The 22,711-nt window shown below is 40.7% G+C and overlaps 1 protein-coding gene across 1 annotated transcript in view; it reads right to left on the reverse strand.

The window, feature by feature from the left end:
- LOC126210250 (uncharacterized) overlaps positions 1 to 22,711 on the reverse strand; it is a 137,501-nt gene that overhangs the window by 85,557 nt on the left and 29,233 nt on the right. The window contains exons 2-3 of the mRNA XM_049939441.1: positions 18,792 to 19,124; positions 13,547 to 13,797 (exon numbers count right to left, since the gene is read on the reverse strand). Coding sequence (XP_049795398.1) covers positions 13,547 to 13,797; positions 18,792 to 19,124 — 584 coding nt within the window. The remainder of the gene's footprint in view (positions 1 to 13,546; positions 13,798 to 18,791; positions 19,125 to 22,711) is intronic.

Consider the following 22,711-nt stretch of genomic DNA (forward strand, 5'->3'; position numbering starts at 1 on the left):
TGATGAAAGTAAACTTCTTTTGGCCAGAATGGTTTTCTGGTTGTGGTGGTCTGCTTTTGGTATTTTCTTTGCTTCATCCATCACGTGTTATTCTGCATCATAGGTAACACAATTCCTTAACTTCATCTACTTTGTGGTCCCCAGTTTTGATGCTGCCCTCATTTCTGTTACTTCTTAATACTGTTGTCTTTCTTTGGTTTACTCCAATCCATTGATTGTGCTCATTAGACAATTCATTTCATTCAGCTAGTTCTCTTCTTCACTTTCAATGAGAATGGTAATGTCATCAGCGAATCTTATCTTGAATTTTAACCCTTCTTCTCAACCTTTCTTTCATGACAGTACCTGCTTCTTCAAAGTATAGATCAAACTGCAGCTGGACGAAAGAGTGCAGCCCCATCTTATGCCCTTTCTAATGCAATCACTTTTACTCAATCTTCCACTCTTTTTTTTTCCCCCCTTCTTGGTTCTTATACATTTTGTATATTACCCATTTCTCCCCACAGCTTACATCTGTTTTGCTGAGAATTTGTAACATATTGTTCTCTTGAGAATTTTTAACACTCACACCACTTTACAATGTCTAACACTTTTATGTGTCTTGATTTTTTTTTAATACCTCACTTCCACTAACACACACACAAAGTCAGAATTGCCTTTCTGGTCCTTTTACCTTTCCTCAAGCCAAACTGATCATCATATAACCATTTTCTTTTCCATTCTCCATATCTAAGGGCCTGGCTGGCTCAAATTCTGTTTTATCTCTCTTTCTAAACAAAATACAAAATTATTATATTATTAAGAAATTTTACACAATGTTCCTTTGTACACACACACTTGTCCGAAGGGACACCGCACAGAACTTCTTAATAACACAGGCACTGCTATTTCGTATTTATCTGACAATAACAGGCCCTCGACTCTATATTAATATGTTCTTCTCAGATGGGATAATACGTAATGTACACGTGCAGGTTGTGACACACGGACAATGACATATGGAAGTTTGGGTCTGGCTGTGACTTGTGCTCAGATGGCTGTAGCGGATAAGGTGACCGCTCGCATAAAGCGGGAAATCCCAAATTCGAGTCACAGTCCAGCACAAATTTTCATTGTCATCATTCCAACATACAGCTTTTGGTAGTCATATTCACAACTGCAAATACATTACCCGTATTTCTTTCTAGAACCTACAGCCTCCAATGATAGCATAAACCTGATTGCTCTAAGTAACTGCAGTGACTGATGGAGATGATGTACCTAAGAGCACTATGTTTTGTTCTGCCAGTCTATCAATTGCTGCTAATGTTTGACAGCTGCTCCCTCTGATGTGGTTACGGCTGTCTCCTTTGTATCTATAATACTTTCCTGTTAATAAAATTGATCTAAGAGTTCGTGCTCCCACCTCTCATCATATGAAGGAACGTAAAGCACCCGGGAACACTGTCCAACGTGATTGTCTTGGCTGTCCATGTGTTATGGCGTGGGAGGTAGAATGCTGCATGGCTGTACAGAACTCAAAATCGTCTAACACAGTAAACTCACTAATCGCCCTTACTGTGACACTCTAGAGTCAGTCAAAAGTCGCAGTACACCTGTTATGTCAGAAACTCTGCGGGAATGGTGAAACCTGAATATTCCAGTAAACTATGGGTGAGGTAGTCCACGTTTTCCAGCATGTACCGAACATGGGCGCCATCTTCAAATAGGCCATCTTGCATCTGAATCAAATTTTTTAAATGGAATGGGGGTTGTGCGATATATTAAATTACATCAGCATTTTCTGACAAGTTCAGTCCTGTAAATAGAGTCAAAGTAGCTGTTATGGTTCAAAAGTTACAGCACTGTTTTTGCTGCAAGTAACTGAAGATGGCTTTGACCAACGAGGAGAGAATTGAGGTCATTTTCAGGTCTAGAGAATATTTTTTCCCAGTCATAGCGGCAGATTTTAACAACTGGCACCCAGAAAGACCTCCAATTTCACACAACACTGTCAGTTTGCATTTGCAACATCCATCTATTTGACCATGACAGTGCTTCATTTGTCCAGTTAGGACGGTTTTAGACAGACAACTTACTCTACCACCTTACACCATGTGTACTTCCTCGGCTCCTCAGTGTGTATCATGAACTCAGTATCTGTCATCTCTTCATATCCATGACACGAGATCCTCCAGATCTAGTGTCCTAACACAAATACAGTCACAAACTAAACATCTGTTGCTGCTGTGTGCATTCGGAACAAGCTGCCCAGGACTCTTACATCCCAAAAACTTAATGTACAAGGAACCTCAAAAAATAAAAGCTGCATAATTAGTTTTTTGATTCTTTGAATGCACATGTCTGAATTAAAGTAAGGGTACTTATATTTTCACACTGCTGTAAGTGTTCACATATGGCTCCTATCTTCATCTGCACACATACCCTGCAAGCCACCATGTGGTGTATGGAGGAGTATATCATATACCACTATTAATAACCATTTTCTTTTTGTTTCACCCACATACGGAGCAAAGGTGACATAACTGTCCATATACCTCTGTAAGAGCCCTAATTTCTCTTATCTTCATGGTCCTTACGCAAAATGCACATTGATGGTATTAGAATTGTTCTGCAGTTTTTTAAATGCTGGTTCTCTACTTTTCTCAAAAGTGTTTCCCTCCAGGGACAAACACTTGAGACCATGACGCATCTCCACAGCTATTGCATGCTGACTGAACCTAATGGTAACAAATTTAGCAGCATACTTCTGAATTGTTTTGATGCCTTCCTTTAATGACCTACCGGGGATCCCAAACACTCAAATAGAATTTAAGAATGGGTTGCACAAGTGTTCTATACATAGTCTCCTTTATAGCTGAGATAGACTTTGCAACAATTCGCCCAATAAACCAAAGTCGACTATTCGCCTTCCCTACTACTGTCCTTAAATGCTCGTTCCATTCTGTATCGCTTTGTAGCATTATGCCAAAATAATTAATTGATGTGACTTTCAAACAGCACACCACTAATACTGCATTCAAACACTACACAATTCTTGTCATTTAGGACAAGCTGCCACTCATCATATCAAATAGAAATTCTGTCCAATTCATCCTATGTCCTATGGTCACTCTACGATGATACTTTCCAATACACTACAGCGCCATCAGCAATTAGTCACAGATCACTGCTCACCCTGTCCATCAGAACATTTGTAGAGGTGAAATTAATAACGAGTTACATACCAAAAAACTGATTCCGAGTTACTCAGATTTTTTTTTACAAAAATATTTTAATGAAACAACCTCAACAATATTTTTTATTTATTGCTTATAGTAAGAGTTACACAACTATTGCAAATTTGTTCAAGTCCCCCCCCTTTTATCAGTGAAAATAAATATTTTATTCTGAAAAATGCAAAACATGCTAATGCCCTACAGCTATTGGCAAAAGAGAAACAAGTGCCAATGAAAGAAATCTCAAGCATTTATCAGCTTTTTTGTTATAAACATTTTACAGATACACTATCCTGTGATTAAATTATTTTTAATCTTTCATTTAGTTTTGTAGACCACAAAATAATTTTAACTGATTAACTGTTCGAAAAATGTTCTATTCGCTACTTTCAAATACGGCAACATCTGTTGCAGATCTTTTTTTTTTCTTTTCAGCTGACAAGTTGTTTATATGTTGTTGTGACTGTAAAACAAAGTTCTTTATAGTGTCAGTGGTATCCCCTTCCTTGACGATCTTGCAGGCGCTCCAGTCTTTTTCTTGAACATTGTTTTCATCTCAATGACACCGGGTGTGATTTTTTTCAAAGGAATCCCACTACATTTGGAAATCTTTATTACTATTGCATTAATATGGGTATTGACTGTGTTTTTAAAATAACAAAGTCCTAAGGATGGAGTATAGTAACCACATAGTAACTACAAATGGACTGTTAGGTGTCCACAAGTTTTGCAAGGTCCTTATGTACTGTGTGTTCTTCCAACCTCTTACATTTTTCAATCTGGGCAAAACCTACATCACACGCTGCAAACAACTGCAAATCTTTGTGGCACTTGGCCCACTTTATCCTCACCAGTGGGCTGACACAGCTGTCTTTCTGGCCTTATATGCACTACTACAAATGATAGTGCTTAGAGGATTTTACATTATTATAATCCTTTTTAAACCACTGTATTAACCTTTGTGTAACTAATCGAAATGGTCTAATGTAGGTCATAAATTTAATAATGATAACCGTTTCCACTATTTATGCCACAGTAATTTCTAAAAGTTGGATTCTATATTATGCTTGCCATAATTAATGTAATGTAAAATATTTAGAGTGGCAGGTTCAGTCGGTGTGGACCTACTGGTCCTAATCTTACCAGGATAAATAAATCAATAAATATTTCTATCTCTCAACTGTTGTTTACAACAGCATCTCAAAGGCACGCAACCACAAGTAGTTAACTATTTATACAAGATATACGACCTGCTTTGAACACACATTCCACTATCACATGTACCACATGTACCTGTAATATCAGTAACACCTACAGTGAGTAAATGAAATACAAGTGACAGTCAAATGAAAATGTGACAGTAGAAAACACTTCCACATCCTCCGTAGTCCCAGTCTCTGCTCGTGTGATTTCCCTACTTTTGGTGCTCTGAAGGAAGTCATTGATGACAATTTGCTTTGTAGAGGTGCATGCAATACATGCAGTACAATTGTGGTTCCGCAGGCAACCGCAAACATTTTCCCACGAAGGCATTGACTGTCTTGTCTCACACTGGGACAATGTGTTAATAGTAAAGGTGATTACACACGGTTCACTTACTTTTCCCACCTGCCTCATGTTCACTTGACTGGCCCTTACACATCCACACAGAGATAACAGGAAATAACCAGTACCCTGCCATACCACTTGGCTATGAAGATAAAACCTCACAATGCTGTAAAAACTTTGTGCTAGTGTTCTGAAATTGACCACGAATGTTATACGAATAACCAATATTGCTTCAGTGCAGCCTGAGGATGTCTGTAATCTTTCACTAACCTTATGCAACATATTTCCTACATCCAAATTTTCCTTTTTTATTCTAACAAGGGGAGGACACCAGCAGTGGGACTGACTTTTTGAAACTGTCTAAACGATTATACAGAAAATAATTTTGGAATTTTGCACGATGCTCAGTAGCATCGAATAGTAGTGTCATATCGCCTGGTTGTGTGGCGTAAAGGGCAGGGTAAGACCTTGACACGAGAAGGTCATGGGTTCGAATCTTGTCAGATACTTTTTTTTTGTTTAATTTTTATCGAAATTTCTTTGATCATTATTTTTAGTAAGTTAACTGGTTTAAATGTAATTTTTTTTATTTATATTCATTTGTCACACCATTTTAATCGTAGTATCAGCTTCTTCATTTGCTCTCATTTTTCTTCCTCTTATTCTTTTTCTACTAGAAATCTTTGTTCACATGATTTTAATAAAGTTTACGAATTAATTTCTTCCGTTTTGTCACCCTATCTTCTTTGTCCATACCCTTCTTTCATTTAAATCTTCATCATTGTTATTTTGTCCATAGTGCATTAGAAATATAGGGTATGTTTTAAATGTTTGTATGAAAAATACCATGAAAAAAGTACATCTTGTAATGAAAAATACATTTTTGACACGGCTGCACAGTCAATGTAAACAGATTATTTTGTCTTTTGATTTTTTAACTGACAGATTGTCATTTTCAAATATTTAAGTATTATATATCTAAAAACAAAGATGATGTGACTTACCAAATGAAAGCGCTGGCAGGTCGATAGACACACAAACAAACACAAACATACACACAAAAGTCAAGCTTTCGCAACAAACTGTTGCCTCATCAGGAAAGAGGGAAGGAGAGGGAAAGACGAAAGGATGTGGGTTTTAAGGGAGAGGGTAAGGAGTCATTTCAATCCCAGGAGCGGAAAAACTCTTTGTCTTTAAATATGTCTGCTTGTGTCTGTATATCTGTGTGTGTGTGTGTGTGTGTGTGTGTGTGTGTGCGCGCGCGCGAGTGTATACCCGTCCTTTTTTCCCCCCTAAGGTAAGTCTTTCCGCTCCCGGGATTGGAATGACTCCTTACCCTCTCCCTTAAAACCCACATCCTTTCGTCTTTCCCTCTCCTTCCCTCTTTCCTGACGAGGCAACAGTTTGTTGCGAAAGCTTGAATTTTGTGTGTATGTTTGTGTTCGTTTGTGTGTCTGTCGACCTGCCAGCACTTTCATTTGGTAAGTCACATCATCTTTGTTTTTAGATATATTTTCCCACGTGGAATGTTTCCCTCTATTATATTAATATATTAAAGTATTATAATAGATAAATATAATTAAAATCACATTCACAAAAATTCCAAGCGGAAAAAGAATGACAAAGAAAAAATGAGAAAAAATGAAACAAATCATACGATGATTAAAATGTGACAAAGGAATAGAAATTTAAAAAAATTACATTTTAACCAATTAACTGAATAAAAATAACAATCAAATTCATTTTGATGAAGATTTAAAATTAATAAATTTAAGGGCACTTGATGATATTCAAACCCACAGCCTTCGGTATATGAAGGCCTTACCCTAGCCATTACAACACTCAACCACCCTACGTAACTCTTCTCTTTAAACACTATTGTGTATCACATAAAATTTCGATTTTTTTTTTTTTTTTTTTTTTTTTTTTTTTGTCGATTGCTCGCGAATAAGGGCCCACTAGTGTAAATGGCTGCAGGTTATGATACCTGAGAACTTAACCTATATGACCAAACAGATGATTTCACAACGTCAGTCCCACTGTTGGAGACCTCTCCTTGCAAGGGAGCAAACTAAACTTGCTTTGCACGACTGTAGCATACGCTACAGTCACGCACAGCGAGTTTAGTTTATTCCCTGAGATGGAAACAAAAAAAAGCTGCTTATTGCAGTGTCAGCCTGTCTTGAAGAAATAAAGACAACATCTGTTTGTTTTTAGTAATTTTGGACTATAACTTACTGAAAGAGCTGAAAACAAATAGCTTGCCATGTTCGGATGGAATCCCAATTCGGTTTTACAAACAGCATTCTATGGCATTTGCCGTTTACTTGCATTTATCGCATGTCTCTCACCCAGGTGGCTCTTGCATATAAGAAGGGTAAAAGAACTGACTCACAAAAGTACAGACCAATATCCTGTACAGACCAATATCCGTAACTTCGGTTGGCTGCAGAATTCCTGCAAACTATGGATGGTGGGCAACAGGTAGATACCATATTCCAGATTTCCAGAAAGCATTTGACACGGTGACCTAGTGCAGACTGTTAACAAAGGTACAAGCATACGAAATACATTCCCAGATAAGTAAGTGGCTCATAGACTTCTTAAGTAATAGGAACCAGTACACTGTCCTCGACAGTGGGTGTTTGTCAGAGGCGAGGGTATAGTCGAGAGTGCCCCGGGACTGCTATTATATTCCATATGCATAAATGGTGTGACGGACAGGGTGACCAGCAACACGTGGTGAGTGCAGTGCCCCGGCCAGCTTTACTCCCCAGGAAAGATCTCCGGTACCCATTTGATAGCAGTCTGAGTGGACCCAGGGCCACCACAGAAGTGATGGAATGAGGAAACATTCCTGTCCATAACCAGGATTGAATCTGCAACCTACTGCTATGCCCGCTAGACCGTCACGGCCACAGAACGTGCTGCAATATACAAATATACCCTATGCTATCGAATAAGTGGTTGTTCACTGTATCACAACAATACAGCAATATATTTTTTTCTTTGTAGCACTGGGACTACATTTGGTAACGGCCTTAATTTTCACATTCAATTGGCATTGTTCTCATAATTTTTAACTGTTTAATATTTAGTTTCATGAGTACTGCACACATTTCAGTTATTTTTTAATAAATATTACCCACGTTGAACATTTTCTAAAATCTTGGTGAATCGCATCAATTTAAAATTTATTTAACTGGATGGATAAAAAAAATCTACTCACCAAGCAGCTACAGATAACACACACAAAAGTCGCTTGTAATTGCCAAGCTTTCGGAGCCAGTTGCTCCTTCTTCAGGCAGAAGGGTTGAAGGGGAAGGAAGAGGGATGAAGGAAAAGGACCACTAAGGTCTAGCAAAATGGGTAGATTTTGGGAAAGTCATCCAGAACCATTGGGGCAGACTTACTGTACGTGATGAGAAGGTAAGACTGATTGTCAGGGACTGCATCGGACGAGATTTGAAAACCTTTCCCTTCGACCGTTCTGCCTCAAGAAAGAGCCACTGGCTCTGAAAGCTTGCTAATTACAACTGCCTTTTATGTGTGTGTTCTGCCGCCACTTGGTGAGTACATTTTTTATCTATCCAATTAAATAATTTTGTCAATAACTGATTGTTTTCATTGCTATATTAGCCCCTGTGGCCATCATTCCTTCATATGTAACCCTCTTGTCAGTTTTTATTGTCATCTGTCTTGTTCAAACTGTCATCTATTTTCTACCTCATGTGCTAATCCATTCGTTTATTTATCTGTGTCACCAAGATTGATCAACACTTTCCCCTACTCCTCTCCTAGCACTGATTTCCGTGCTCGTAGATGGGTCCATTTTTATTTGCATACAACAATTCCATTGTTATTTAGGAATTTGCATACAACAATTTATGGTTCACTGCACTGCACGGCCTTCTCCTGATCGTGTTTCACCGATTTATTCACAAATTTGACAGCTGTTTCTTTCCCACCATCCACTTATATGTAATTCTTTCCCATTTCTGTGCGTTTATTTTTTACCAAACCACTCGGATTGACTTTTATTGCCGTCTCTTATGTCACTTTAATTGCCAAGCTAAGTAGTTTACATTTTCTCCCATGACATCTGCATTCTGCTTACTCAGTTTTTAAAATTTTGTCTGTGTTCACGACTTTCCCAATGGATTTTTTTCGTTTTTCTTTCCCTTTTTTTCCATGTCATATATATCTCCCACTCATTACCTCTTATTATCGATTTTTGTATGAAATTTTCTAATTTTCCAAATTTTTTCCTTGCTTTTCTTCCATTTTTCTATCTTTTCCAACCCTCAGCTTATTTATTTATTTGCCACTCCCACGATTTCTAACTCTCCGAACGGTCCTCTCTTACCCTGATGCATCCTATTTCAAATAACATCTGTTCTTTTCAATAACATGCTTTCGCACTATCAATACTAAGGTCCCACATTCTGTTTCTTGAAACCCGCTTGTCCCTTGGAATTACTTCAAAAGTCTTAACACTGGAAGTCCCTCTTTCTGGATGCAATCGTACCCTACACGAGACTCTTTTACAGTTTCAAATACAGTAATCTCTTGCTGTTACCTGGCTAATCTGTGGCCTATATACCTCATCAGCCAATTTCCACTCTTCCAGACTTCTCTCCTCCTTCAAAATCCTGCAGTTATCTGCCCCACATGTTTCCTTGAATGGTATCATCTGCCAATTCAACTTCAAACTGCAACAAGATGCCAGACTTCACCTCAAAAATCCCACCTTTTCCTAAACTACCCCTACAGTGGTGTTTCCCTTCCTTTCCCTCTGCAGCTCCCCACACAGCCAAACCATCAACCATCATTCCTCTTCTACAAACCAAGCTTGGCCAACTACCTTAACATCCCACAGCCTTCACCACCGCCTTCCAGACCTGTAATAATTCATAATCACAAGAATCAGTCACAACAGTACAGTGTTCTCAACATCTTGTCCAAAGCACCCTACCTCCTTGAATTATCTGTATTATCCAAGGGTCTCACTTTTAGCCCTAAATCTGCATTTAACTGTGCTGTTTTGGCAGAGGACCTACTTTCCTTTACACTTAGTGTCAATTGGAAATAACACTTTGCAACCCAATCCCAAAACCTTTCCAACACCAAACCTGACATTTAACCCAGCCTTGAACAATTCTGACCACAATCCCAATTTGATCCACCACCACCACCACCTCAGAATCATCCCTTACAAGCCGTCCAAGAATTCCTCACATCCAGCTCTGCTTCACAACCCTCCTCAAGTTCCTACGACATGACCTTAACCTGTCCTCTGCAGAATTCCAGGCTCTACATTCCCTAAAAGCTGATGACTCCATCATCATCATCCCAGCAGACAAAGGAACTATCACTATAGTACTTAACTGACAAGAGTACGATAGTGAAGGTCTATGTCAGCTGCCTGAGATCTCTACATACAGCGTCTGCCATCAAGATCCAGTCCCTGTTATTCAAACTGACATGCAGTACCTCCTTAAAACCTCAGGCCCCTCACAAGGACTAACACCTCAATCCATGCAACTTCTCATCCCACCCAAACCATGCACCCCCACCTTTTACCTTCTTCCTAAGATCCACAAAACCCTAGTCATTCTCACCATACTATAGTTGCTGTCTTCAAAGCACCCACCAAACGTATATCTGCATACGTTGATCAACACCCGCAAACCCATAGTGTTAAAGACTCTCCTCCTACATCAAATATACCAACCATTTCCTAGATCGTCTGAAATCAATGCCCGTTGCACTCCCAGCACACACCTTGCTTGTCACCATTGATGCCACTTCCCTCTATATCAACATCTCCCAAGTACCTGGTCTGCCTGCTGCTGAACATTTCCTCAGTCAGCACCTACATGATCCCAAACCTATGAGATCCTTTCTACTCACTTCAATCAACTTTATACTTACCAACAACTACTTCATCTTTGAGGGGCAGACAATCTAACAGATCAAGGGTCACGTGTGTGTGTGTGTGTGTGTGTGTGTGTGTGTGTGTGTGTGGAGGGGGGGGGGGCTTTCCTAGGATCCATAAGTCTTCAGCCCCTAATTTGGTTTAGATACAGTGATGACATCTTTACCGTATGGACTCATGATGTGGCTCATCTGCTGAAATTCCTGGAATCTCTGAATACCTTCTCCCAATTAAATTTCACATGGTCTCATTCCAAATCTCATGCCACTTTCCTTGATGTTGATCTCATTCTCAGCGAAGGCCAGCTACACACTTCCATTCACATTAAATCTACCAACAAACAATACTACTTACATTTTGACAGTTGCTATAATTTCCATGTCAAACGTTCCCTCCCACATAGTTTTGGCATCAGTGGCAAACATATTTGTTCGGATGAAGACTCTTTACAGCAACACACCACCATTCTAACCTCAGCCTTCACTGCACATAATTACCCCACCAGCCTAGTTAAAAAGCAGTTTTCCCGGGCCATCACATCCAATCTTGGTACTGCTGATCTCGCCAAAACACAACTTTGGGGCCAAGACTTCCTAAAATCATGATCTCAAATGAGTTCCATTCTGTCTGAAATTTTGCTCACTACACCCAGAATAGCTTTCGGTCACTCTCCCAACCTCTGCAATATTCTTGTCATACCCTATGCTGCTCCTGCATCCATCTCCCTGCCCTATGGCTCCTACCCCTGTGACCATCCCCACTACAAGACTTGCCCTATGCAATCTCCTACTACAACCTATAACAGCCCTGTCATTGGCAAAACGTATACTATCAAAGAGAGAGCCACCTGCGAAATGATACATCATATACCAGCTGTTATGTAAACACTGTTTGGCCTTCTACATTCACAAGACTACCACCAAATTATCAATTAGGATGAATGGGCATAGGCAAAGAGTGTATACTGGTAACTAGCAATATCCTGTCGCAGAGCATGTGTGACCTCAGTGCCTGTTTCACCACACGCGCCATCTGGATTCTTCCCCCAGACACCAGTTTCTTCAGAACTCTGCGGGTGGAACTAGCACTACAACGTTCTTGGTTCTCGCCACCCACCTGGCCTTAATTCATGTTAATTCCTTCCGTCTCATAATTCCTCTTTCATCACCTTACCCGTCTATTTTTCACCGCCTCCCCTCCCACCTCTGTTCCATACAATGCACTTAGCTTTTCACTCTTATTAACTCATGCATGGTATTCGAGCAGTAATTTCTGTCTGCATGTTACCCTGCCTTCCACCTTTAAACTCTCAGGTTTTCAAATCTCATCCAATGTGGTCCCCAGCAAACTGTCTTTCCTTCTCATCCCATATGGTAAGTCTCCCCTGACCTGTGGTTCTGGGTGACATTCCTACACCTCTCCAGTCATTTTCCTTCACCTCTCTTCCTTCCCCTTCAACCCTTCTGCCTGAAGTCTATAACTGACAGTTTTAAATTTAGTATGTCAAACTTATTTTATCACAGGAAAATGCAGTGACCACAACTATAAACTTTTCATTCATAAAATCTAAGCAAAGAGAGATGTCTAACAGGATGACCTCTTCCATGTCATTCTGAACACATCGATCATACAAAACTCGACTCTCACTTTTTCTCACATGACTTACTGAAAGCTTTGGATCAACACAGTCAAGTAGATGCAGTACTTCTTTACTTAGGGAAAGCGTTTGACTCAGTAACACATCTACGCTTATTGTCACATGACATGCGGTATCAAGTGAAATTTGTGACTGAGGTTTCCTTGGTAGGGAGGATGCAGCATGTTATCATTGTGCCCCAAGGAAGTGTGCTGGGTTCCTTGCCGTTCATCTCGTACATCAATGCTGTTGCGGGCAATATTAATAGTAACCTCAGGCTTTTCACAGATGACATTTATCTATAGTAAAGTACTGTCTGAAAGAAGCTGCATAAATATTTCGTCAGATCTTGATAAGATTTCAAAGTGGTGTAAAGAGTGGTATCTTGCTTTAAATGAACAGAAATATAAAACTGTGCACTTCACAAAATGAAGAAACAGTATCCTATAACTGTAATATCTATGAGTCACAGTTGGAACAGGCTAGCTCCTACAAGTACCTGGGTGTAGCACGTAGCAGACTATGAAATGATCACGTACGCTCAGTCATGGGTAAAGCAGGTAGCAGACTTCAGTTAACTGTTTGAATACTGGGAAGTGCAATTACTCTGCAAAGGAGATTACTTACAAATCACTTGTGTGACACATTCTAGAATACTGCTCAAGTGTATGGGACCCACACCAAATATGACTAACACGGGATACTGAATGTATACAAAGAAGGGCAGAATGAATAGTCACATACAGAGAAAGGAACATGAATAGTCACAGTTTTGTTTGACCTGTGGGAGAAGTGTCACTGGGGAGTTTAAAGGACTGAACTGGCAGACTCCCAGAATACTACTTGAAAAGTTTCAAGAACTGGCTTTAAATGGTGACTCTAGGAATATACTTCAACCCCTTGCATATTGCTCCCATAGGGATCGCGAGAAGAAGAGTAAAATAGTTACTGCATGCACAGAGGCATTTAAACAATCATTCTTTCTGTGTTCCATATGCGAATGGAACAGGAATAAGCCCTAATAACTGGTACACTGGGACCTACTCTCTCCCATGCACTTCACAGTGGTTTGCACAGATGTAAAAATAAATACAACTAAATTTAATTGTCGTATCTCGCTTCAGGGTGAATATCAATGAATCTCAAATGAATCGTGAGACAAACAGTAAAGTTTTTGAAACAAAACAGAAATAACTAGCTGCTTACCTGTGGAATGTCTGCCCGTGCTGTACAAGTTGTATGGGATTTTCACTGGAGCCGAGTGGTTTGGCCGAATCAAAGTTGTTGGCAGCTATGCGAGCTACGTTTGGCGCAGTCCTGGTGACGAGCTGCTGTGCTTCAGGCTCTGTCACCACCTTGCCACCGACAACGTGTACCTTTATACGATTGGGCCCAGATCCTGGTGTACTCTGAGCTGGCACTATCTTTCTCGCAGGTACATGTGGCCTAGAGGTGACCTAAAAAATAGGAGTAACACAAAAATTATAAAAAGGAGGACTATGAGCACAATCAAAATTTGGAAGTGGCTATTAACTGCCAAAGATGTTCAGGCAGACAACTGGTTCATTGCCACTGTCTTGTTCCTACTCACAGCTGACTTGCATTTTACTGACAGCGCAAGTGAAAATATATTTCAACAGTGTTGTGTAAAGTTATTTAAAGTTCATTTAAAGCTCCTAACAACTTTAGAGCTCCTAACAATCAATAAAAGGATTTACAAGTAACGTGACTGACGGATGAGTACACTTACAGCCTACATTGCACGACACACACAAGTAAGCATCTCCTACAGATATGTCAGAGGGCTGTTGGTGTATCTGACCCTTAATTTGAAGTTCCTGTAATCACCATTACACACAACAAGAGAAAATCTGCACTATCATTACAACATACTGAGTGCTTTCTTTTCTGATCAGTCGTCATTTCCAATGCTGTGATTAGGCACAAGCACTAGTGCTTGTCAAGACAACACCTCAATAGGGCTGGCATAGGTCACATTCTATTCAAAGTCTTCCTTAGGTGTTGAACATCCTGTTGTGCAGCTTTGGAAGAAGAGCTGCAGTCATTTCCTTTGTATACACCACTGTTAACTACATCTCACACTGCTGTATTACAGGTCCAGGTTGCGACCCTTTCAGTTGAGATTACTTGTGTTTTACTATAACAGGGTATATACGCGGACAAGGAAAAAAAAAATCCCAGATTTTTCCCGGTTAGAAATACACATTTTTCCCGGTTAGAAATACACTATCTCCCGGGTGAAATCATACTTTTTCCGTGTTAAGTGACAGTATATTTTCCCTCGGAACTGCAAAACTTATCAATCCTTTGAATGGTTATGGTTTTATACACGGGCGTAGAATTTTCCAGCACTTTAGAAAACGAAACTCAGGGGGGGAAAAAAAAACACCTTTTGGAAATATCTTTGATGTACGCTGCATATTTTTGTATTACGAAAGTATACATTGGAATTCCACCAAACACCGCATGTTACTTTCCGAATCATTGAAATCGAGATTGCGATGCACTTTTGTACGCGTCATAGCTCATGTCATGTGGTCTCGCCAGCCAATGACAGCAAATATTCAGAGCACTGGATCAGCCAAAACCGACATCACTGTTAAGTAGCACGAACACACAAACAGGGAAAGTTAATAGTTTAAATTAATATATGTAGTATTGCTACAAGAGAAGCTAAGCTTTCGCATATAACGTTGATCTTTTTTGCACGTGTTACACTTCAAGATATATCACACAAATGTGCCAGTAAAATTTTTAACAATGACATAAATGTCTGATCTTCAGGGTTCAAAATTCTTCTAAAATGGCTCGTCATCAAAGAGCTGATTTTTCAATGAGAGTCAAACGCACTGTGATTTAAGAAATTCATGGTACATTCTCGCACGCAGTTCAACTTGCGTAAAAGGATATTTACTTTGAAAGTAACGTTTTTCAAACCACCATTCGCAATATTTTCCCGCGACCTGTTAGAAATAGGTTCGTTTCAGCAGTTGCCAGAGAGTGCAGATAACAGGGGACATGGCGCTTGCGCAGCTACCATGAAGTAGGGAGCCCGTACGTATGTACGTTTAAGACATTGAAAGATCATAAATTACGTCATCAAAGAAACAATACATCAGAGGATACCCCAAGAGCATCGGAATTTCGTGAACCACGCTAAAATGTGCACATTTAAAGTGTATACTTAAAGCCACATTCGTATGTCCAAATTCCCAATGAAGTAGACCTCGACCAGACATTAAGCTTTTCAGTGTGGTTTTCGGGATGTAAATTTTCTTGGAGCACCAGTGCTGTATTATATCATGTTTGGTTCTTTATTATGGCATAATGTCATACGTGCTAGAAGATGAAAACGTGCACTTGAAATTCAGCGAACAGCTGAAGACAGCCAGTACTGTGGAATTAAACATTTCGTTTCAAATACATTGACTGCCTCTGCTGAAAAGGTTAATAAAAGTCAAATTTCTTTAGCAAACAGACTAAAATAACTTCATTGTTCTGCAAGGCAATTAATGTTTGACTGCCAGAAAGGTGGAAATAAAATAAAATCTAAAACTAATAACATATTTTAGCATTCTGTAATTATGTGAATGTATTTTAATTCACTTGATATCTCCTGGCCACAGATACCTGTTTCGTTTGCATTTGATGTGAGGGTAAACGAAGGGGAAACAGCAAAATCACAAAATGTAAACACGGGTCATGTGGAGACTACCCACTATAACTCAAGACTGCTCTGCGCATCGGCCGCCGATCTACGGTATTTGCTAACTGGACCAACACTTAAAAAAAAATAAATAAATAAATAAAAAATAAAAAAATAATAAATAATAATAATAAAAAAAACGAACTTTCAAAAATATGTTCATCTTGTAGCGCACATCTTTCTGAAAAGCCTGAAACATAAAACATAAGTGTTAGAGGAAATTTAAGACATGTTATTTGGTCTTAAGTGTGCGAAAGTGCAGTGCCACGCCTCTTCATACAGCATCTTTCTATTGTACGTCACAGTATTTCGCTCTGTGGAATTCAAACAAGTATATTTTGTAATGGATGCCATCAAACTATATTCAGGACAGTGGAAATTGGGAAACTGAAATGTCCTGTGGTGCCTCTACTGCTCCCAGTCGGCCGGTTTGACAGCCTGTAAACCCACATATTATCACACATTCCAGTAGTTGTGCACCATTGCACCACTGCTTTGGTTCAAAACTCAACAATTTTGGAACAAATTTTGCTGTCATGACAAAAACATCCAAAAAAATTTCAGGCAATGAGCCAACCGATATCCAAATATCGTCTTAATTTCTTTCACTGTTTCCACAATTCCATCGATTGATGATGCACTGGGGCATCTCTGACACTTGTCATCTTCACAGTCTTCTTCAAAGTGCTTATAACAATCGGAAACCCTTCTTTCAAACATAGAAAGCTTCCAAAAGCAATATTAAACATTTTTCAAACTCTGTTGCACTTTACCTGTATGACTTAACATTGTACAGATACTTTCAAGACATCTTTACAAACACAACAACAAATACAATGCACATATTGGACAAATACAAAATGTGAAATTATAAACATCTTCCTTTTTTTTGGACAGATCTCATACATCTACCATGTGTACTCCATGAATCACTGTAAAGTATGAGGCAGAGAGTACCATATACTTATGTTTCTCCCAGTTTCATCTGTAAGCAGACCCTGAGAAGGATGATAGTAAATACAACTCTTGCAAGCTGTTATTCATTTAACTTCATCCACGCAACCTCTACACAATAGGGATGCAGGGAGCTGAATAATATTCACAGTCTCTTCCCAAAAGACAGTTCTTAATATTTTCTAGGCAGTGAGTTGAGGGGTATGTTCTTTCCTTTCGAATGTCTGCCAGTAAGTGTTTCAGCATTTCTGTCATTCTCTCACCAGTTAAACAATCCTGTGACTATTTGCACCATTCTGTTTTGTATACGCCAAATATCCTCCAATATATGACCAACGAATCCTAGGCTGCCATTTGCTTTATCTAAATCTGAGCTTATTTGGTCATTCCTTTTCACATCTCTACACAAAACTAGTCTTAGGTATTTGTACAAAATAACTGCCTGTAGCAGTGATTTGTTGCTTCTATGGCCACAGGGTATCAATACTTTTACTTTTCCTGACAAACACAACTTTTCCTTTCAAATATGTTACTAGTAAGGACATACGAGGGTGGTTTGAAAAATTCTCTGAATCACCACGAGAGGTCAGTGCTCGGGCAACAAGTTGTTCACGTGATATTCATTGGACTTTTGCCTGTAAACATATGCCACGTCAGTGCTCTCTGAAGAGAGCTGTGGCGGTGACGTGGCTCTGTTGTTCTTCCCAAGTAGTGATTTGCGAAGATGGAAAAAATAGAGGTTCAAGGAGTGATTAGGTACTCCATAAAGAAAGGTATGAAAGCAAAGGACATTCATGCCAATTTCCAGAACACACTGGGGCACTCTGCTCTTTGATATTCAACTGCTGCTGAGAGGATAAATGAATTTAAATTTGGTCGGGAGAGCTTAAATGATGATCCGCGCAGTGGTTGGCCAAAATGTGTCACTGCTCCAGAAATCATTGCAAAAGTACACAAAATGAACATGGAGGATCACCGATTGAAAGTGTGTGAAATTGCTCATGCTTGCCAGATGTCATCTGAAAGGGTGTATCACATTTTAACTGAAGAATTGGAAATGAAAAAAATTATCTGCACAATGGGTGCTGTGACTCTTGACACTGGATCAAAAATGCTCCCGCACACATGTGCCGTCACCGTGGCAAAACTACACGAACTACGGTACGAATTGTTGCCACACCCGCCTTATTCACCTAATATGGTTCCATCAGACTTCCACCTCTTCGCAAAATTGTAAATTTTTCTTGGTGGACGAAGATTCACTTCAAACGAAGAATTGATAGCCGGAGTTGACAACTATTTTGCAGGCCTGGGGGAAACTCATTTTCGAGGTGAGATCAAGGCACTGGAACATCATTGGGTCAAGTGCATTAATCTATAAGTGAAAAATAAAAAAATAGCTTCAGTAATGTAAGTACTTTTCCTCTATTCCATTCTGAGAACTTTTCAAACTAGCCTCGTACGTTCTCTGTTTGCAACTGTGTTATCTTCTATTGCTGCACCATCTAATATATGCTTTACCTACAGCTATTTTTAGCACACAACTTGCTCTTATTTTTATTTTTAACTTATTCATTGAAATCAAAGTAATTCTGCATACTGCACATTGAAATTTTCCAAAGGTATGAGAATTTATTTCAAATATCCACACTTCTAATTATTACTGTTAACAGGCACATAATGTACAATTTGATTGTATTGCTGTCAATGAGATAAGGCGATTCACTACTGATTGCAGTTATGCGATTGTTGTTATGTGGTGGCCTTTACCTGAGTCTTAGCCGCGATTGGTAAGGACTTGTGTTCCCGTACACAAGAAAGTACAGGAAGTGGTGGCAGTTGTTCCTGATTAGTTTCGGGTGCCGTTGTCACTGACACGGCAAATTCTGTGGGTGAAGAGAAGGCACACGAAGTTTCCATTGTCGCCTCCTGCTGCTCAGTACTGCCGACATCTGCAGATTCATCCTCTCCGTTAGCAAACTGCACGGCATATGACACACACCCATCTATTAACTGCGGCACTAGTGTAACTGGGTGGTCCATCGACACCGTTTCTCCAGCAGTTGTTGCACCAACAAGGGCTCCCAGCGCATCAGCGGCAGACTGCAACAAACAGGTCATATGAAGAAAGTTTAAATGAATGTCTCTCTCTCTCTCTCTCTCATAAAAATACACAACGAAAATCACTCTCTTAAACAATTTAGCTCATAATTTTGCCTCTTGATATCTGATGTTGAAATAAAAGCTACCAGAACCAAAATAATACATGAAAAGAAACACTTATCTATGTTTAATATCACAGATGTTACTTTCATTGGTGGGGTCTCTTGCTGGATTATCAAAGTCAGGATAATATGAATGTGGAAGTATTGACAGGAAAGTTCTGTAGCAACAAGACAAGAATTAATGTACCCAGTAATTACATCAATTTCTCCATACAGCTGAACTAAACAATTTATTTTAATGTTCAATTAATGTACAAATGATTTCAAGACTGTACAGGTTTGTCATCACATTAAAGAGAGAGAGAGAGAGAGAGAGAGAGAGAGAGAGAGAGAGAGAGAGAGAGAATATAACATAATTGGATTGATAAAAAAAATCACCTCACCAAGTGGAGGCAGAAGGGATGAAGGGCACAGAAGAGTTACGAAGGAAAAGACTGGAGAGCTTTAGGAAATGGGGGAGTTATGGAAAAGTTGCCCAGCACCCCATGTCAGGGGAGACTTACCAGATGAGGTGAGAAGGAAAATCTGATAGTTGGGAACTGCACTGGATAAGATTTGAAAATGTGAGAGCTTAAAGGCGGTGGATATAGCAGGGATTACTGTGAAAACATGTTACAAGAGTTAATAAGAACAGAAATCTAAATACATTACTGTGGTAGACAGGTGAAGTGAAGGACGGTGGGAAAAAAAGGACAGGTCAGAAAATAAAAGATAAAGAAAACTACACCACCACATGTTTGTTGTCTCCTTGATAAGACAAGGGTATGTTTTGGGTACTGAGGGTGCGCCATTCAGTATCCCAGATCGCGAAAGCTTTGCGGTGGAAAACCGATTGAAGATCAGTCCCCAGCAAGCTGATTTCCCGAGTCGGTTTACCAATAGCCTATTTGGCCAGGCTGTCAGGAAAGTTCACTGCCCGGTATCCCGACATGTCCAAATGAAGGTCACTGAGGGCATAAAGAGACTCTTGGATAGTCATTACCGAAGGATGTCGATGGAAGCACTGGTCGAGAGCTTGTAGGCTGCTTAAGGAGTCACTATAAATGACAAAGGACTCACCGGCACAGCAGCGGATACGCTCAAGGGCACGGTAGATGGCTACCAACTCTGCAGTGAAAACACTGTAGCCATCCGTCAAGGAGCGCTGTTCAGTATGGCCAATGTGAGTGTAAGCATAGCCACAAGACTGTCTACCACTGATCCACCAGTGTAAACTATTTCTCAGCCCTGGAACTCGCTGAGAAGAGAGAGAAACTGCCAGCAGAGGGCCTCAGGTGGAACAGAGCCTTTTGGGCCTTGCGATAGGTCCAGTCAAAGCCATGGCCAAGGTATGGACCGTGGAGGTGTACAGAAGTAGATCCGCAGAAAAGGTGGTAGGGAGAAAGTGTCGAGTTCATTAAGAAACGAGTGAACACGGACGGCGAGGGGATTCCCAGTTCTGGGCCACCGTTGCGGGAGTCACATCACCGTGTTAAGGAAAAGGAGATGGTAATTTGGATAGCAAGGCAAACTACGAATGTGGGCAGTATAGTTTGCAAGCAATAGTTGCTGCTGGAGCTGCAATGGAGGAATGCCAGTTTCCACAAGGAGGCTCTTCATGGGGCTCGTTCGGAAGGTTCTACTCACGAACCGAACTCCACAGTGGTGCATAGTGTCCAGCAGACGCAGTTCAGAGAGCGATGCTGAACCATACACCACGCTCTCACGGTCAATACAGGACTGTACGAGGGCTTTGTATAGTTGCAGCAGTGTAAGACGATAAGCACCCCAGTCGGTATGACTCGGGCATCTAATAATATTAAAGTGCCACCATCACTTGTCCTTAAGCTGACGAAGATAGGGAAGCAAAGTTATGTGGGTGTCGAAGACCAATCCCAGAAAGTGGTAAGTCTCCACTACATCTAGTAGTCGGTCATCGAGGTAAAGTTCTGGGTGGGGACGGACAGTACGATGACGACAGAAGTGCATGACCGAAAACTGAAAGCTGTGCCCACAATCGTGCCTTCCATACAGCTCCCTGCAGCCTGCATTCAACCACAAAAATAGAAGAGGAGCAGATGGAAATACAGAAATCGTCAGCATATAGGAGGGGAGATACTGAAAATCCTACTGCTACTGCGAGACCATTGAAGGCAATTAAAAACAGTGGGACACTCAGGACAGAGCCCTGTGGGACCCCCATTCTCTCGTATATGGAGTTCACTGTGGGAAGCACTGATGCGAACTTTGAAAGTGCAGAGTGATAAAAAGTTCTGTATAAAAATCGGGAGTGCAGAGTAGTGAGGATGCGGTGTCGCCAAGTGGTATTGCAGGCCTTCGTCAGGTCGAAAAAGACGGAAATAAGGTGTTGTTGCCAGGAATAGACCGATCAAATGGAAGACTCCAGGTGCCCAAGTTGTCGACGGTAGAGCGTCCTTAGCAAAAACCACCTGGGACAGAGCCAGAAGGCCCCAAGACTCAAGGAGCCAACACAACCGCCGGCTGACCATACGTTCGAGTAGTTTGCACAGAACATTAGTGTAGCTGATAGGACGATAGCTATCAACATCCACTGGGTTCTTACCAGGCTTTAGCACTGGGATTATGTTACTTTCCTGCCACTGCGATGGGAATTCACCATTGCTCCAGACGCATTTGAAGACGGCAAGGAGGTGGCTCTGAGAATCCACTGACACATGTTTCAGCATTTGCAAATGCCTGGGCCAGGGGACGTGTCAGGATGGTCGGCACGGGCACTGAGAAATTCCCACACACTGAACGGAGCATTATAGACTCAGGGTGTCGTGGAGCAAAAGAAAGGTGTTGTCGTTCTACCCTCTGTTTGAGAAAACAGAAGTGGAGTGGCAATTCTCAGACGCAGAGATGCAAGCATAATGCTGTGAAAGATGCTCTGTGATTACATCTGGCTCTGCAGATACAGCTCCATTTGTGGAAATTCCAGGTACACCTGCAGGGGTCCGATAGCCATAAACTCGGCGGAGGTTTGTCAAACCGGGGAGGTGGGAGTTCATGTTCCTATGGTAGATACATAGCATTTCCAACACTGCTGCTTCCTCCGTCTGATAAGGGGGTGAAAGAGCCATTTGAAGGCAATCAGGTTCTCCAGGGAGGGGTGGCACTTATGACGTTGGAGGGCCCGCCTATAGTTTCTAATGGCCGCAGTGATTTCTGGCAACACCAAGGCACTGACTTCCGCAGGGGGCAACAGGAAGAACAAGGGATAGCCGATTCAGCTGCGGCAATAATGGTATTAGTAATGGTGAGAATCATGTCACTGATGGTGGCACGCAACAGAGATTCAATGACGGTAGCGGATGTGAAAGCTTCAAAGTCAGCCTTGGGAAGAGTCCAGCTGGGGGAGGGACAGGAGGAGTGGAAAATGGTCACTACCATACAAGTCATCGTCGTGCTCTCCAATGGATAAATGGGAGAAGGCCAGGACTGCAAACCGAGATCAATGGCCGA

Source organism: Schistocerca nitens, chromosome 10 (genome assembly GCF_023898315.1).
Source record: "Schistocerca nitens isolate TAMUIC-IGC-003100 chromosome 10, iqSchNite1.1, whole genome shotgun sequence".
Taxonomy (NCBI): domain Eukaryota; kingdom Metazoa; phylum Arthropoda; class Insecta; order Orthoptera; family Acrididae; genus Schistocerca; species Schistocerca nitens.